Consider the following 17,685-nt stretch of genomic DNA (forward strand, 5'->3'; position numbering starts at 1 on the left):
AAGAAATAAAGAGAGAGAGAGAGAGAGAGAGAGGAGGAGAGGGAGAGAGGCAAGTGCTGTTACAGCTTCTTTCCGCCTCGTTGATTTTGAGCAGCAATGACAATATCATCAGGGCTGGGTTGATCAAATTCAAACACATGAATCGAGGTTGGTTTTTTGAGAGCTTGCGAAAATACAGATTGAGGATCAAATTGCAATGATTGCTGAGGTTTGAACAAGAATTGTGCTGCAGCAGACGGTTTGGCACATAGAGGATTTTCGTAAATCGCTTCCTCCTGTTCCTCGTCTGATGATGACTCCTCGTTCGTCAACCTGTTGGTGTCTACATTTGCAGCAGGAGCAGCGGATACAACTGGAGTTGGAGATGACACCGGCTTCATAGATGCTGGCCTTGTTGCTGTGGACTGTTTTGGTGCAAGACTAGACAATGCGCTTTTACCAACACCAGCGTTGGAATTGGGTGCTGATTGCCGAGATGCCAGATGAGCAAGGCTGTTCAAAGGTTTCTGGGTAGTAGTTGGTGAGGGTGATTTAACAGCAAGTGAAGCGAGTGAAGGGGCAGTCTTTGCCGTTGTATTTGATCTTTGAGCCAGTGCCTGCAATGATGACAGAGGTCTCTTTCCTTCCGCCGAAGATGAAGAAGCAAGCGAAGCGAGCGAAGAGGATGAAGAGGTGACAGGTTTCTGCATATTTTGTCGAAGTTGAGCCAAGCTGTTTGCTGGTGACGATGATTGACGCGAGTTGGATAAACTGGAAAGCGAAGGCATTGCCTTTTTATTACTGTTTTGATCGCTCATGATACTAACAAGAAGGATGAACATCTTGAATGTATCCAACAACCAAAGCATATTTACCTTTTTAGTAGGTCGAGTGGAAACTAAAAGAAAGAAAAAAAGAAAAAAAAGCCCTTTTTCATTTTGGCGTGATTTTATACAAAGTCTCTCCCTTCCTTTCTCTCTTGCTCTATAAAAAAAAAAAATTGCCAAGCCAATGCCTTTACCTTTCTTGGCTTCCTCTTTTGCTTTCTTCTTTTCCTCTAATGCCTTCTCTTTGGCAATTTTTTCTGTGGATTCTTATTAATCATCGACATCGCTTCCCTGCCTATCAATCTTACCAAGTGTCCAATTAATCGTCTCCTCTCTGTCAAAATAGTAATACCATAACGCTTCCTTGATCTCTGTTGCCGTCAAGATGGTATCTTCGCCAATGACGCTGTACACATAAGCTAATCCATCTTCCAGTTTATCTAAATCTTCGTTCGAAATCTCTGTCTCGTCAACTAGAAAATGGATACAATGAGCCATGTTGCTTTGCAATTGCCACCTGGTACAATCCTTACAATGATTTTCGTCGTACTCGCTTTCATATTCATCCTCATCAAGGATATCTAGACATGGTTTATGAGTTTTTCTTGGTCGACATGCCTTTTGAGCCGGGGATATTTTACCATCAATGTCCAAGTTTCTAACTGCTCTATGGCGCGACATACTCTGTATAAATGAAAGATGAAAAAAAGGTAGAGATTAAACTGCGAGATTTTTTTATATAACATTTAAAGCAGGTTTCATCTTATCCAATAAGCGCAACCGTTTTTACCATCCTAAAATCATGCCAAATGATATCATAGCTCATAGTGTCAAATCAATAAACCATGAACGTAGGTTGTGTGCTATCAAGGTATTGATAGCATACAATCTGAATTTTCAAATGCCATTCAGTATTCACAGTAAGATGTGGATAATTCGTTGATTAGGCATACAATGACGCAGCATGAATCAAGTGTGTGCACCTCTTTTTAGACTGTATTATGAACGAACGCTCGGTTGATTTCATAGCCAGTATCATCTCGATCTAGTGTTTGGATGATATAAGATGCAATCGCAATGAGAAGGAAGAGAAAAACACCTCGTTATTGTGATAGAAATCAAAGGTCATTAGACCGCATCAGTGACAGACTGTGGTAGACTCTCTACTTACCATGCTCCAAAGTGTGATTCAACGCTGTGCTCAAAGATCGCATGTAATACCTTACCGCTTTATTGATTATTTACGAGTAGAGAAAGTTCGATCGTCTATCCTCATAATGCGTACTACAATGTAAATGTATCATTTCAAACGCCTTAACATCATCAGCAAAGCCCAAAAATGCAATACTGCAAACATACATTTTATGCTGAGCCATAATATCTACAATCAAAACCCTGATCTGCTTTATAATGGAAGGTTTATATGCTCAATTCTACGTATATACAATACTAATGTTCTTCACGATGGCTTCGTGCTACAGCATCGCGAGCTTATTCAATGAAGTTACCTACTATTATTGCACAACCTCTGGTCATGCAACTGCAAATTACATCGCTTTATAGATAATTCAGTTTTGACGTATATTCCTAAGCTAAAACAAATAATGCCTCAATGGTTAACAATACTGACCGCATTATAACTATGCTCTTCTCTGTGGTAATTGTGATGTTCCTCCATTATTATAACAACAACAACGTAAACAACACCGTGCCTGAAGTAGTATCTGTATAACTTTCCCATGTAATAAATTTAAAAGACATTCCTCATATCAAACTGTGGTGCGATGAACGCCAGATCGAATAATTGTACCTTACCTATTTATGAATAAAGAAGGATTTAAATTGTTCTCGTTTCCAGCTATCACATTCTCCAGTATTACTCTTCCAACGCTGAATCTGCCTACTCTCGATCTTGGCGGTGGCTTTAGTATCCGAGGATTCAGTATTTGCCACAGGGCAGCAAAGCAAGATGGAATTTTGCAGTTTCCATTACAAGGTATGCCAATACCTTACTTATCAATCTAAAGCTTGTAATTAAGAGTTTATATTTAACAAAGATAGCGAATTTTGCATTTCAATTGAGCCATTCGTTGAAACGGCATAGGAGATGCTATTTTTAAGCGGGGGAATATATATACTTTAAATTAGAAAAGTTATTATTCTTGAATAAAGCAAGCTACAGTTGTCTAGTCTTAACAACAAGATTTTTCAACATGTCAGGTATCTATTGATAACTTAAAATTAACAAGTTAATATGGCCCTTTTCGTACGCTCCGATTTTTAAAATGTTTGGTCAAATGCATACATGTGTGGTGTACACATGCGAAAGCTCAACGGAGATTCAATTTCTATTGTCCTGAATGATGATCCATGGGATTCCGAAATCTATCGACCTTAAAGTTACGCGTTTCTTGATAGTAAACACCCCTTCAAACTTATATAAAACTTGTAGAGAATTCAAAGGAGAATACAATGGTATTTATATCAAGTTTCTGGTGTACATTGTTCACTTGATATTTGAGTATATCGATATCGAATGGCGTTATTACTTTATTCACTGCAAGAACACAGTTGTATATATAAAACGCTACCTCAAGGATGTAATATAAATATATAAATGAGCACAATAGAAACCATGGCAGCCAGATATTTAGTAATCGTCGTCAGAATCTGTGATATCATTGTCGCTCCAGACATCTTCCTCTTGACGTTTCTCGATACACTTTTTACAACGAGCTCTTTCATGGTTTTTTCTTTGGGTCTAGTAACACGATATGTCAGTAATGGCTAGTCAATGAGCCGGCCGAAAAAAAAATCCAATAACTTACGTTCGCAAACTTGTTTAATGGCATTTTCTCGGAACAAATCATACAAGTCAAATGAGTGACAGAAGTTGCAGTGCAGCTCTTACAACTGATCGCTTTCTTTTTGGCATTGAAGGAAGACGGAGCATAAGCTATATAACTATCCGTAAATAACGAGAAATTGACTGGAGTCTATTTGAAAACACTCACGGTTATAAGATGTCTTTGAAATCATTGTAGTAGAGAAAGCCTCGTAAGGTTTGTCCTATAATATGTGATATAGTTGCCCAACACGAGCCTGTTCATAGTTGAATAGCACCTACCTTTTTGCAGAAAACACATTGAAGGGTTTTTGGAATATCAGTTTGTGCTTTGAAGAAAGGTCAGGTCAGCATTGCCAACACAAATGTTATTAAAAGCAGCTATTCACCGTCGGTACCGGCACTTGCATTCGAACGAATGCTCTTGGCAATGTTGTTGTAAGCACCAACAGGTCTTCTATCAGTCATGACAAGAAAGTTTAAGCTATTAGAGAAAGAAAGAAAAAGAGAAATCTCGAGAATCATTAGTATTTTCATTTGATTGCTCTTCTGATTCTTTTGACGCAGCGGCTCGATACAATTGTTATAATTAAGCACGCTCATCAGTAAACAAGAGTAACTCTTGTTTGCTAACATGTGCTATTATAAAATATCCATTATCTCATAATTGGGACATAGCAGTCTACATTTTGGAAACTGCTTTGTTTCTAAACCTCGCATACACTTGTTTAAGCAAAGCTTCAGCATAAGCATTGGACCGAACATGTGTTGATATGTATTGGTGGGTTATCTTGTTTAAGGAGCAAAATAAGCCGCAATCAACTGCAGATTACTATACTACTCCTATATAAACTACAAAGCTTCCACATCACTGATCAATCTATCAGACATGATGATTAAATACGGCATGGTCTGAAACCCCATTTTCTTTTTTATCGCTTACTTTTTTTTTTTTTTGCATCTGTGGTAGCTTTATTAATCAAGCCATGCCAACGGATGTAGTAATAGACTAGGAACTGCTCAATTAAACTGTAGACCGAGATGCTAGCCCAGAGCAATCGTTCTAACGTCGAAAAGACTTGGCCCAGAAACAAGAGGTGCTCATCTTGGAGAGGAGGACAGGCTGGATTAAACGTCAACCCCGTCCAGATGATGGCAATGTGGGAGGACTGACAACAGAGAAAATTGTGTCATTCTTGCATAAGCAAACTGTTATTCTATCTCACTGCATTACAAACGGTTATTCACAACTTGCTCCAATAGCTAGGATTTGAGTACTGTTATGTGTACAGCATTTAAATCTCCTTTGACAATCGTTGCCGTTTCAAAGCTACAGAGCGGTCTATAAGGGCTATGAAGATAACACCTTCTTTAACAGATAGAGATACATCCGACTTGAACTCATAAATCTAAAACTCAAAAAAAACTCGCTCCACCTTAAACGTGTCGCGTTGATAAGTTGAGAGAAATGTGAATCATAAGAAGATTTTAGTCCAACAGTCGATATAAAATCTATATTGACAGTGATTATATCAGTAATGGTGGAGCTTGATAGTCCAGTTTTATTATGTTAGAGACTTCCAGCCACGTATAGACGAAACCCAAATTTTAGGACTATGCAAATACAGCAACTTCCTATCATTTATGGAGCAGGAAGTCAATTGACTTGAAATAAGACGTACACCGACAATATGCAATCTCTCATTTACGCTTCTTATCTATTGACTTCAAAGGTGTTTAGTTACAGAGTTTAGTTTTGATGCACATTATTGCCAATGATGTAGAAAAGTGATTGATACTACGATGATTGTCTTTTGGAGTAATATTAGCAACCACAGCTTTTAATCAAATGACGACTTGCTTGTCATCCCCAACAAGAATTATCAGCCTCTAGTTACACATGATAGAAATGCAAAATCATTAAATTTATATATATTTAAATAAATGCTCAACATGGTTGACCTTTGTCAACGTAATTTGGGGTAAGCCAATCGTGCATAGAGGCACAAATAGAGATGACTTTGCCATATAGATCTTTGACGCAGATAATCAAAGATTCTCACTTCCATATGTGGACATCAGATTATCTGTGATAACAGATATACATCCTTGATTTTTCCGTGATTCCATACAAGCATATCCAAATACACTATCGAGTATTGCTCATGCCATTTTGTAAGCCTCACTGTTTGCAATGAGTGCTTGCATACAACACCCAGATCATCAAGTCATGTTGTTTCATTATAATCTTTTATTTTGTGAAATTAAAGTGTATTTACAGTTATGTTGGTCTTTTACTTGGCAGCACCAAACATGTTCATCAAAGCACGAGTAGAGAAACTCTTTGGTCTCTCAAGGGGCTAAATTCAAGTTTAAAGAAGGATTAGCAATGTGTTTCATCAGCAAAATGTTCATGTTTATACTTACAGCACCAAGAGCACGATCCCAGATCAACTGAGATGTAACACCGAGGGCACGAGAAACACCAAAGAGAACAGTGTAGTAATCTTGTTCAGTGAGACCGTAGTATTGGAGGAGGACACCAGAGTGAGCATCGACATTGGGCCAGGGGTTCTTAGTCTTACCATGTTCAGTAAGAACTCCAGGCTATAAAAAGTAAATAATAATGGGTTAGTAAAATTGAAAGAAGATACGCTTTTAAAACTCCATGTCTTTGTGTATTCCATTCCAATGATAACCAAAAGAACCCCAAACACATTATGATGAAGGAAATATACTTACAATAATGTGGTACAACTTGGAAACCAAACCAAAGAGAGGATCATCGGGCAAGTGCTTCAAGGCGAACTCACGTTGAGCAGTGTAACGGGGATCAGTCTTACGCAAGACAGCATGGCCATAACCAGGAACGACTTGGCCACCGTTGAGGGTATCCCAAAGGTACTTCTTGATATCTTCTTCAGAGGCATCGATACCAATAGTATCCTTCAACTTCAAGGTCCAACGGAGGACTTCTTGGTTAGCCAAACCGTGGAGAGGACCAGCCAAACCGTTCAAACCGGCGGCGAAAGAGAGATAAGGATCAGAGAGGGCAGAACCGACCAAATGGGTACTAGATTGGAAATAAACATCAGATAAACTATACACCCCCACTATAATATAATGCACTTACGTGTGAGCAGAGACGTTACCACCTTCGTGATCAGAGTGAATGGTGAGGTAGAGACGCATCAATTCAACAAAGTCCTTGTTGCTCTCGAAGCCCAAGAGCTTGGAGAAGTTGTAAGAGTAATCCTTGTCGGCGTCGATCTCAGCGAGCTTACCATCCTTGTAGATGTTACGGTAGATACGAGCAGCAACCTTGGGGAGCTTGGCGATCAAATCCATGGTATCCTCAAAGGTAGGATCCCAGTATTGAGACTTGTGAATACCCTCAGTGTAAGCCTTGGCGAATTGAGAATCGTGTTGAAGGGCATTGACAGCAAGAGAGAATTGAGACATGGGGTGAAGAGTCTTGGGACAACGGTCAATGAGTTCCTCAACGAATTCAGGGATGTCAGAACGAGCAGCCCATTCAGCAGAGAGAGACTTGACTTGTTCGGTAGTAGGGACTTCACCGGTAACAAGCAACCAGAAGAGAGATTCAGGGAGAGGCTCACCACCCTCTTCGGCACCAGGAAGGGCCTTTTGACAATCAGGAATGGTCAAACCACGGAAACGGATACCCTCCTCAGCATCGAGGACTGAACCTTCCCAAACAAGACCCTTGATACCACGCATACCACCATAGGCTTGGTCAAGAGTAACTTCACCAAGAACCTTGGAACCATACTCCTTCTTGAAGGCCTTGACCTTGGCTTGTTCCTCAGGAATGAGTTCAGAGAGACGCTCCTTCAAGGACTATATCATGCAACATGGTTTTAATTTTAGGAGATTTTTTGAGCGAATTTCAACACGACATTACCTTGGTCTTGGAGGAATAGGCACGAGTAGCGCCAACAGCCATGGCAGGTGCGAGACGGAAAGCAGATTGTTGAGTAGCAGCCTATTACAATTGATTTAGCATACCAATGCAGCGTGTATGAATGTGTTGAAATCTAACCTTGGTTGCAGAGGTAAATGCACGAAGAGCAGACATTTTAGATATAACAAAAAAGATGATATAAAAAATGGAAAAGAAGAAGAAATTGAAATAATTTAACGCGCAAAGGCGGCTTTTATACCAAATTGCTTATATAAGAATCATTATCCATCCGGGTTAAATTGGTCTTTCAATTGGAGAAGGGATTGGTAAATGATGGGGAAATAGATAATCCTGCAGGGGTCACCCCGATTTCTTTACCAGTGTTACCTTTGCGAAAGATTCCATCTCAATAGGGAAGATAACCCTTGTCACAGGTATAACCTGCTGAAAGAGAGAGCGAGAGGTCTTTTGAAGAAGCATCAAACATGATGTCACAAAGCTAAACAATTGGGTACACAAGGAGCATTTAACGTGGTAAACCTAAAACGAGCTCCTAATCTCTTATCCTGCTGTCTCCAGTCTCATTCAGCCAGCCATTGCCCACCCCCGCACTCCCAATTCCCCCACTCTCGGCCTTTCAAATCACATTATAAGGTTCGGTTTGTAGGACACAACCTTGTCTTGATTTGTAAATGATGCTTATAAATTTCAATTGTTATCACTGATATAATATATGAATACAGCATGCATTTCATTATAAAATGACAAAGCATCATTCTCCTCGCTTTTTTTTTATATATATTCTCTCGCCTTTTTTTTTTTTTTCATCTTGATAGCCCGTCATTCATGCAACATTCAAGTGAATCAAAATGACATCTTGAAAGAGTCAGTTGAGTATTTTCTATTGAGCAGGTTAGTGGAAGAACTGGAACAATTTGTCTCACAAAAGATAAGATAAGATTCATGAAAATGTCCTTTATTTGTTAATGCCTGTATGACACTGCTCTCAGGGACGAAAACGATGTTGATTGTTTGTGAGAAAAACACAAAACAAATAGTGCTCTAAGATCGTTTGTAATCCCGTTCTGTATACGTGATGTGTTTCCCCCACATTTTTTATTTCAATTTTATCGTCTTGGTAATCAGGATTACTGGCATCTTTGTGTATCAAACCGCTCCTTGCAGCATTTGATATTCATTTGCATTGTACATGTAAACAGAAAAATCCGTGCAGTGTCATATGATATTTGGAAGATCTTTCTCTAATGCATTATCGCCTGCTCCTTTCTCTTTCTCTTTGCAGTAGTGATATCATCCATTTGACGGCTAAATAGATTACTGCACTAGTAAAAAGCACTAGCACCATGCAAAAGATCTGATAAAGCATGCAATATAAATTTGATTGAAAATATATTATCCGCATCTTAATAAATGATGTGCATTTTACAGGCAAAGTTACACTGTATAGAAGGATTCTTTCTCAAGCTGGAAGCTTTCCATATTCACAAAATGTGAGAAAGCTGGATATTCATCCAATTGGATAAACTGGCAACCTTATGGATAAACGAATAGCAGTGTGAAATCCAAAGTGCGGACATTTGTAAATGCTGTATAACAATCGAACAGAGTCGTGAACTCGTTATATATAAAGTGCTGATGCTGGTACGTCCATCGTTTTCAATTGTTTTCTACATCTAAATATTCGATTGCTTCGAGTTGTTTTCTAATTTCGTTTCAAAAGGCCAAGACGTATCGCCTGTTATCGCTTCATTGTGCATCGCTTCGTTTCAAATGTTGTGGGGATGGCTGCAGTTTCATCGCTCTAGACTATCTCGACAGAAGAGTATATGAACAAGACGACTGGAAATAACAACAAAAGAAGGGAGTGATGTTTCGAGAAGAAAAACTCGTTGATTTACTCCCCCTTTTATATGAAAGCTTTGTGATTATACCCACTGTGTTGGAGTATCTATTCATTGGACAAAATCAGATTTCGTACAACTCTCTTGAAAAACTATTCCCACACTGATATCAACATTGACATGAAGAAAACTCTTAAACATGTATTAAACAAGATGATATAAGCCTACATTTAATGCTCATGATTACTAAAAGAGACATTTGTATTATCAAGTTACTGTAAAAATGCGGGGTATTATGAGTAAAACCAAGGACAGAGGATCATGTGTCATACCGTCAAGCTTCATCATAGAATGTTATGGATGTATGGTCCAAATAACAAAAAGTGAAAGTAAGCTCTGCTCTGTTAAAGTCCTGAGATGAAGAACTTTACTATTCGACTTGATTAAACAATGGTTGTGTGAATGCTCTTTAAGTGGGAACGAAATGAACTTCTGCTGCTACAACGGTGCTCACACTACGCACAATAAAAGTCAATAGTATTCAAGTCAATGGTTGCGTCAAGATTTGTAATCGTTATATGATCTACAGATCTGACCCTTCTAAGCTGCTCCACGTCCGTATCTAATGAAACAGTTAATCTACAGACAGACAGCAGGCTTGAAATGCCTCTCACTACTCGTTATTTTGTCGAATACAGCTAAATTTGGATACAGTTGGGCGTCATGTCTCGCGTTTAAACTCGGTTTAGACCGCCAGAGCAACACCAGACGATTGCTTTAATCTAGTACTTACTTTCTGACGCGTTTCCTCAACTTTTTTGGGATCACCAAAAATCGGTTCAAAACCATGAGGGATATCTCATGGTTTTCATCGAAAATCAAACGATCGCGTTTTTCACCTTGAAAATGAAGACTTTTTACTATGGTATGTATTGAATCAAAATGTTTCTCTCGACCCAGAGCAACTTCTGAAACTACTTTTATGAGGTTTTTATATGCAAAATATGGCTATTTTCGCTAAAAGCCTCATTTAAAATTTTATTAAATTACTCGCTGATTTCAGTCAAAACATCTATTACAGCTAGCACCATTGGAAGCGCCTTGAAAAGTGCTCCAAGAATGTATTAGGAAGCATCGTCTGAAAACCACATTTCATATAGTCGAATATCACAAAATAAACTAAAGAAGTCGAAAAAAAGACAAAATCTGTCCAATCTTGGACAGAAAAAATAAACTGAGTTTGAACTAGTCTTGGTAGGCGGCTTGCTGCTGGCTGACCTAAATGCCTTTCTGATGATGACAATGATGATTATGATGTTGTTTAAATGAAGATCATGGAATTGAAAGGACAATTGCTTAGCGAAAATTCTTTTTTTTTGGGGGGGGTCTTTGCCTCATGAAGGTGACTTTTGCAATGACAATATCTCAAAAAAGTCGCTATAGATCTTACACAAGTTCTGTATTTACACATGGCCAGCTTTATGCTGCCATCTTATTAAGAGCATCAGCAGCAGCGATTGATATGTCAATTCTATCATCAGAAAATGGCAATTGTGATGTAGAATTGCTGCATACAACCTGAATTTTTTTTTCACATTGTCCCAATAATAAGCTTTGTTTGGTAGCAGTGTAAGCAAAAAAGATGCTGAGGAAGATACCTCCTCTCCTTCTCATGACTCTGATATAACCTTTCTTTTACCAACTAATAATTGTTTGTTTAAAATCTACTTGATATACCAAAATGTTGTAATGTCTTATTTAAAATGCCTTTGGCGAGAGCCTACAGAGCGACGCCGACATTGAGCGTAGCGAGATAGATCGGCTAGTATGTATTTACTTTGTAAGTTAACTAGAAAAATGGGCGAGATTACAAGAATATATATATATATATATAGGCGTGTCTGATATTATTGATACAAGATGACTGAAAGGGGGGTGTTGCAATAGTTAGGAACAAATCAACTCCTAATTCACATAATTGCTAGGGATCATGCCAATGGTACCATCCGATTTCTTTGCTTGCCACCAGCTTCCCTTCTTTTCATGGACATACAGCAATTCACCTTTTGTAAATGACAGCTCGTTGGGATCTTCTTTATTTGCTCGATCTAGATATATTACATATCAGCATGACTTAACATAGCGCCTATGGAATCAACAGCAACTTACAGTTATGGATAGCTGTAACAGGAATCAAATATTCGGAATGAGGTGATAAAAAGACTGTATTTGATGGATCTTGTTGTGGACTAGGTGGCGAATTCATGTAGATTGGGACCGAGACCAATTGGTTTTTAGGAGATGTCGTAGGATAGGAGGTCTGTGTTGGGATAGGTGTAGGATAACTTGGATTTTGCAGGTCCAGCATAGTGTTATTGCCAAACACAATGTTGTTATTGGATGGCTGCTCCTTTTGATAGTGATGAATGCTGTTTGTGTATACACGATGGTGATGATTCAGATCACTAAAAGAACGAAGTACTGAAACTTCATGTTGAATGCCCAAAAGAAATATCCAAGAAAACTGGCATTTGTGTGTGAGTGGATGTTGGTAAGAATTATTTCAATACAGTGTCTTACTTGAGTAATCATCATTATGATGTAGCCCGAGGCAGCAGCAGATAAGGATGCTCTACCTGCCGAAATGCACAAGAGAACTTCATCGGTTGTATATGGAATACTGATAGCAATCAAACAAAGAACCTAACATCAGAACTAAGTACAAGACTATCACCCAACCTGATTGACATTCATACCACAGGATAGTATACTCTTGTTGAATTTGTCCAAAATACAGAGCACGAGAATGAAATTACAAAAAACTCAAATATGATGATCCACCAAGAGATTGAATGTGTAAATGTGTGTGATGTGCACAGACCAACAAATGTAACCACCCAACCAGCCTGTTGAAACAGATGTGAGTACACCCATAGCTTCATCACATGCAACGAGATACGACTTACCATAGCAAGCGTGCATGTTAATATAGTAAAAGGACTTATCGCTAGATCAGACATTATGGTAGCGTATATAAATTAATAATTTAGATATCGAAAAGAGGAAAATTGGGTAAAAACCAAGAGCGTATTTATACATGTTGAAACTAGTAGTATATATGCTCAAGATTAGCAGCAGTAGTAATAACAGGGTTCTAAATGAAATTGTCATGTATTCTGACGATATATTTAGATTAAACGCACATCTCATCATCATCATCATTTACCATTAAAATACTGCTGCTTTTTTATTCCAGCCCTCGCCACTCTGTTTGCTCTGCCCCTTCTCCTTAAAGAATCCTTAATCCGTACATTCTTCAGGTACTTGTTTCGTGCTATTGGTCCATACTCATTTTTTTTTTTTTTTTTTTTTTTTTACTTCTGCAGCAGTTTAGATTGTGTTCATTTCATATAATTAAAAAATCAATGCATACATTTACATAAATTCACAATTAATTTAGTAAATACAGCATCCACAAGGCGATGCTAAACTAAAAAGATCAAAGAATGAATGATATATACGCTATTCACTTGTATTTACAAATGGCCAAGAGAAAATCTAGTTGGTTTACGTATAAATACAACCGATCATTAATTATCAATAAGAGAACAAGCAACAGAATGATGCTCTGCCAAATCGTGTCAAAAGTTAAATATCAGTCTGAATCGATATTTTTATTCTTACTACTGTACGACGACTATTGGTGAATTGTGTTTCGTAACAGCTCAATCAATGCCCTTGTAGGACGACCTACATATCATACGTAGGTTAGACCCAATCCCACTAGCAAACACAAATCGTAAACTTACCTGTCATTCCCTTGATGTGGTGGCCATTGGTAGACGAACAGTCCATGACACCTGCAATGTCAATATGAGCCCAGGGGATGTCCTTATCAACAAACTCTTGCAAGAACCCAGCTGCAGCACATGAGCCTCCGGAACGGCGGAATCCAACATTGCCTAGATCTGCTACCAACGATTGCTTCATTTCTCGAATGTAATCCTTGTGAATAGGCATACGCCAGAAAGGATCTGATACGGATTCGCCTGCTTTTTCTAATTGATGCCATAACGTATCTGAATTGGTAAACACGCCAGCAAATACTTGACCCAAGGCGACATCCATGGCACCGGTGAGGGTGGCTAGATCAATAATGTGTTTGGGTTTCATAGTGGAGATGTAAGAGAGTGCATCGGCCTATGATATACATCGTTAGTGTGCTGCTCTTTATATATATACTGATGCTTTATATTACCAGAATCAGTCTTCCCTCTGCATCCGTATTCAATACTTCAATGGATTTGCCGTTCATTGCTTTCACAACATCGCCAGGCTTTGTTGCTTTGCCAGATGGCATATTCTCGCACAGTGGAATCATGGCTACAATGTTGACAGGCGATTGCATTTTACAGATACCGTACAAAGCACCAGCGACGGTAGCAGCGCCACCCATGTCCCCCTTCATCAAAGCCATGTTGGTAGAGGGTTTGAGCGAGATGCCTCCCGAATCAAATGTAATACCCTTTCCAACGAGACCATAAGGGCTTTCATCCTTGTTCTTGGCTCCCTTGTAATGAATTTCAAGGAATCGCAATGGTTCAGCACTAATGAACAAGATAATCAATACACCTTGTTGCTACACATGGCTGTTACACACTTACCTGCCCTTTGCTACTGATAAAAACGCATTCATCTTTTTACGAGCAGCCCATTCTTCATCATGCACCAAGACATCCACGTTTTCCAAACCAGCCAGCAAGTAGGCTACTTCCTCTGCAAACAACTTGGGTGTCATTAGATTAGCAGGAGAAGTCATCAACATGCGAGCTACGTTCTGTGAAGCGCCGTAGAGTCTTCCAGTCTCCCAGGCTTCGTGTACACTGTCATCCGAGTGATAGGGCTCCACCTGTCTGTCCACTTGATCCTCCTTTTTCTTTTGCTTGAGTTTATCAAATGAGAATTGTGCCAATACAGCACCTTCAGCAGCTCCTTGGATGTCTACCGAGACATCTACACCTGTGTAGACAGATCCTTGCTTTTGAAGTGCTTGAATACCAATGGCTGTCTACAAGTTGGATCAGTAAAGGATGGCGCACGTTTGCTTTGTGTAGTAACGTTACCGCCATGCGAACGCTTTCTTGCTTCTCATGTGGATTCTGGTTGCAATTGTCTCCCAAAGACACAACAGCGACTTGCTTGACACCACCTACGTTGTAAAACAAACGAACATCACCTGCTTTCTTGAATTTGCTTAGAGCTAATTGACTCTGAAGCAAGTCTCTGGTCTTGCTGGACACTTGCTGTGTGGTTAATGCTGGCTTTTCTGATGTGTAAGCCCCTAAAACAAGACTATCAAAGCCTTGCTTGTTGGAGAAAAAGCGACGACTAGCGTGCTGTGCTGTAGTGGTGAGCCTGCTTCTTGCGAGAACGAGCATGACGAGCGTGAATGTGTATGACAAGGGAAAAAGAACACAATGCTTCAATGGACATGGCGTGGTTTCGAGGTTGATTTAAATCCCGGTGTGGAGGGCTACTATGATACATGGCAATGCTGCATTTGCTATGGTTTTCTTTAGAGGATCTTTTGTTGATTGTTTAATAGACTATTTGAATAGCTGTATATGAGCGTTTGCAAAGGTTCTGTAGCAAAAAAAAAAATACAGCATTTGGTCTGGCTTTTGTAGCTGAACATGGTGAGATGTTGACATTGCTCTCCATTGATTGTAGATCACTCGAGATGCCATCAAACTACTTGCTACCAAACATCATCCAATGCAACGAAATGTTCATCTAAAGCTTACCGTACTATAAATCAATGTCCTCAAGGCAGCATTCTTTACATGACAGCAGATCAAGATAGCCATAGTGAAAGGCTTTTAACAAAGTGACGTAGACCAAAGGATAGCTCTCCCCACACACAAAATACAAGCTGAGTTCTTGGCTGCCCTGGTGAAAGATGGCAAATAATACGAGGAAACCACATCTTGAAGGCCAAACTACCTTTTTTTTTTGTATATACAACCCCTATATTTATTTAAACATCATGTTGAGAGGAGCTTCTGTTGTTCGAAATACAGCTCGTTTGACAGTTGGAAAGTCGGTTCGTCCCTACACCGTAAGATCCCATCAATGCCATGGTTTGAATAGTCTACTAATGCGCAAATCCATCACAGCCCAAGCGACTTTACACCAGCACTACTGCCACTATCGAAGAAAAGAAGTCTGGATCAATTGGAAAGAAGCTCTTATGGGCCACTCTTTTGACCGGTACAGCCTACTCAGGCGCTACCTATTTAGCACTTAAAAACGAAGCATTCTACGACACCTACACTACATATGTCCCTGGAGGTGAGCAGCTGTTGGACGCGTTAGAGGATTGGGCTGCTGATGATCGCATTCAACAATTCTACAACCAAGCCAAGCAACTGCAACAACAGACTTCATCTACAACTGAGACTATTAAGAGCTATGCAGCCAGCACCAAAGAATCTGCTCAAGATTGGTACGAATATATTTCTGACGCCATTGCTCAAATCAGAGGTGACAAGGAAGCACCTATTGCTCCTGGTACTGGACCCACACCATCCAACGACAAACGTTTCCGCATCAAGAAGGCTACCAAGAAGGACTCCTTGTTTGCCAATGTCATTCACAGCACTGAGCCTCAACCTTTACCTACCTTTGCAAAGGCCAACGAGGAGATTGTCAATGAATTAGGATCCACAGTGCAAAGATTGGTCACCATGTTGAACGAGGCTGGTATGTCGGGCCATGCTAAGCGTCTTGTCGATTTTGCTACTCGTGATTTAGAGAGCCTTGACAAGGCCTTTACACTGATCAAGGGAGAGGAACAAAAGGCACATGATGAGATCAAGGCATTGGAGAAAGAATTAGAAGCTGCTAAACAACACATTGAAGCACACCATCAACAAGTAGACCAAAAGATCAAGGATGCTGAAGCCAAGGCTTCTGCTCGTGTGGAGAGTCAAGTTAAGCACATTGAAGCTGATATTGCATCTGACAAGGCTGAATTGGAGAGACAATTGCAAGCTATTCACACCAAAGAATTGACTTCTCAACGTCAACATCACTTGAAGCAATTGCAAGAGGAGCTCAAGGAAAAAGCCATTGAGATCCAAAAGGAATACGTGGCTCAAGTGCAACGTCAAGTAGAGGGAGAACGTGGTGGCCGTTTGTCCAACATTGAAGCTGTTTCTAACAAACAGGCCGAATTCGAAAAGTTGGCTTCTGCTGATGTCGAGCTTTTGGATGATGTCCGTAAAGCTCATCAATTGGTCGCTGCTATTGATGCCTTGAAGCGTGCAGCTCTTAAAGGCGAAAAGACTCAGTTTGCCTTGGAATTAGAGACATTGAAGCGCCTCAGTGCAAAGACGCCCTTTGCCAAAGTGGGTGAACGTCAGAGCGATGAATTGATTCAATTGGTGACATCCAGCATCCAAGAGCATGTGGCTCAACATGGCATTACTTCCATTGCTTCATTGTCTGAGCGTTTTGAAACTGTCGCTCGTGAAGTGCGTCGTGCTTCACTGATACCTGAGCAAGATGCTTCCATGATTTCTCATCTCATCTCTATTGTGTTGAGTAGCTTTATGTTTACCAAGAAGGGTCTGGTAGCTGGTGACGATGTAGAATCAAGATTGGCTCGTGCTGAATACTACCTCAACACAGAGAAGGATTTGGAGAGTGCTGCTAGAGAAATCAATCAGTTGACTGGCTGGCCCAAGCGTTTATCTTTGGATTGGTTAGACGCTGCTCGTCGCCATTTGGAAGTCAAGCAGGCTTTGGAAATCATGAGATCTCAAGCTTCTTTGATCAGCATGTTGCAAGCTAAATAGATTTGTTTTCTCACCTTTTTCATCGCCTTCCCCTATACTCAAAATTCTAGTTTTTTCCTTTATTATAATAAAATTGCCATACAAATACATGGTAGAAACAAGGTAGCTCGCATATCACAGCTGAGATTACACATGTGCGCCTTGTTCTGACAGCTGTTGATCATGTTTCTATAGGAACCGGATACAATCTTGATTTTGACTGTACATCACACCCTGTGTGCCTATTTTGTTTAGGGCTTCATGGTCACTAGACCAATCCAACTTTCATCGTCTATCTTCTGCCCCTTGCTTCTTGTCTACTCGGGCCCAGATGGAACTATCGTTTTGCAGTAGATCTATAACGAATAGAGAAATAGTCGAATAGTAGTTGCATTTTGAAGACTGATCA

The 17,685-nt window shown here is 39.8% G+C and overlaps 6 protein-coding genes across 6 annotated transcripts; 1 reads left to right on the top strand and 5 right to left on the bottom strand.

The window, feature by feature from the left end:
- Positions 1–59: 59 nt before the first annotated feature.
- Positions 60–1,487, bottom strand: ATC70_000359 (uncharacterized protein; the record flags this gene model as incomplete). Its single annotated transcript, XM_064819777.1, has 5 exons — positions 60–877; positions 1,001–1,063; positions 1,115–1,279; positions 1,340–1,387; positions 1,448–1,487. 5 exons carry the CDS (start codon positions 1,485–1,487, stop codon positions 60–62), a joined length of 1,134 nt encoding a protein of 377 aa, XP_064683697.1.
- Positions 1,488–3,456: 1,969 nt separating this feature from the next.
- ATC70_000360 (uncharacterized protein) lies at positions 3,457–4,119 on the bottom strand (the record flags this gene model as incomplete). Its single annotated transcript, XM_064819778.1, has 5 exons — positions 3,457–3,567; positions 3,635–3,762; positions 3,821–3,875; positions 3,934–3,980; positions 4,041–4,119. The coding sequence occupies 5 exons, from the start codon at positions 4,117–4,119 to the stop codon at positions 3,457–3,459; spliced, it is 420 nt and encodes a 139-aa protein (XP_064683698.1).
- Positions 4,120–5,945: 1,826 nt separating this feature from the next.
- ATC70_000361 (uncharacterized protein) lies at positions 5,946–7,750 on the bottom strand (the record flags this gene model as incomplete). Its single annotated transcript, XM_064819779.1, has 6 exons — positions 5,946–6,011; positions 6,079–6,258; positions 6,394–6,724; positions 6,785–7,512; positions 7,577–7,657; positions 7,715–7,750. 6 exons carry the CDS (start codon positions 7,748–7,750, stop codon positions 5,946–5,948), a joined length of 1,422 nt encoding a protein of 473 aa, XP_064683699.1.
- Positions 7,751–11,403: 3,653 nt separating this feature from the next.
- On the bottom strand, positions 11,404–12,030 carry ATC70_000362 (uncharacterized protein; the record flags this gene model as incomplete). The annotated part of the gene is made up of 3 exons (XM_064819780.1): positions 11,404–11,546; positions 11,608–11,962; positions 12,019–12,030. 3 exons carry the CDS (start codon positions 12,028–12,030, stop codon positions 11,404–11,406), a joined length of 510 nt encoding a protein of 169 aa, XP_064683700.1.
- A 1,105-nt stretch (positions 12,031–13,135) lies between these two features.
- Positions 13,136–14,876, bottom strand: GPH1_1 (Non-essential glycogen phosphorylase; the record flags this gene model as incomplete). The annotated part of the gene is made up of 5 exons (XM_064819781.1): positions 13,136–13,188; positions 13,248–13,638; positions 13,697–14,045; positions 14,103–14,506; positions 14,562–14,876. 5 exons carry the CDS (start codon positions 14,874–14,876, stop codon positions 13,136–13,138), a joined length of 1,512 nt encoding a protein of 503 aa, XP_064683701.1.
- Positions 14,877–15,484: 608 nt separating this feature from the next.
- ATC70_000364 (uncharacterized protein) lies at positions 15,485–17,297 on the top strand (the record flags this gene model as incomplete). The annotated part of the gene is made up of 2 exons (XM_064819782.1): positions 15,485–15,556; positions 15,615–17,297. The coding sequence occupies 2 exons, from the start codon at positions 15,485–15,487 to the stop codon at positions 17,295–17,297; spliced, it is 1,755 nt and encodes a 584-aa protein (XP_064683702.1).
- Between the last annotated feature and the right edge of the window lie 388 nt (positions 17,298–17,685).

The sequence above is a fragment of the Mucor velutinosus genome, assembly GCF_035048745.1.
Source record: "Mucor velutinosus strain NIH1002 chromosome Unknown tig00000041, whole genome shotgun sequence".
NCBI lineage: Eukaryota > Fungi > Mucoromycota > Mucoromycetes > Mucorales > Mucoraceae > Mucor > Mucor velutinosus.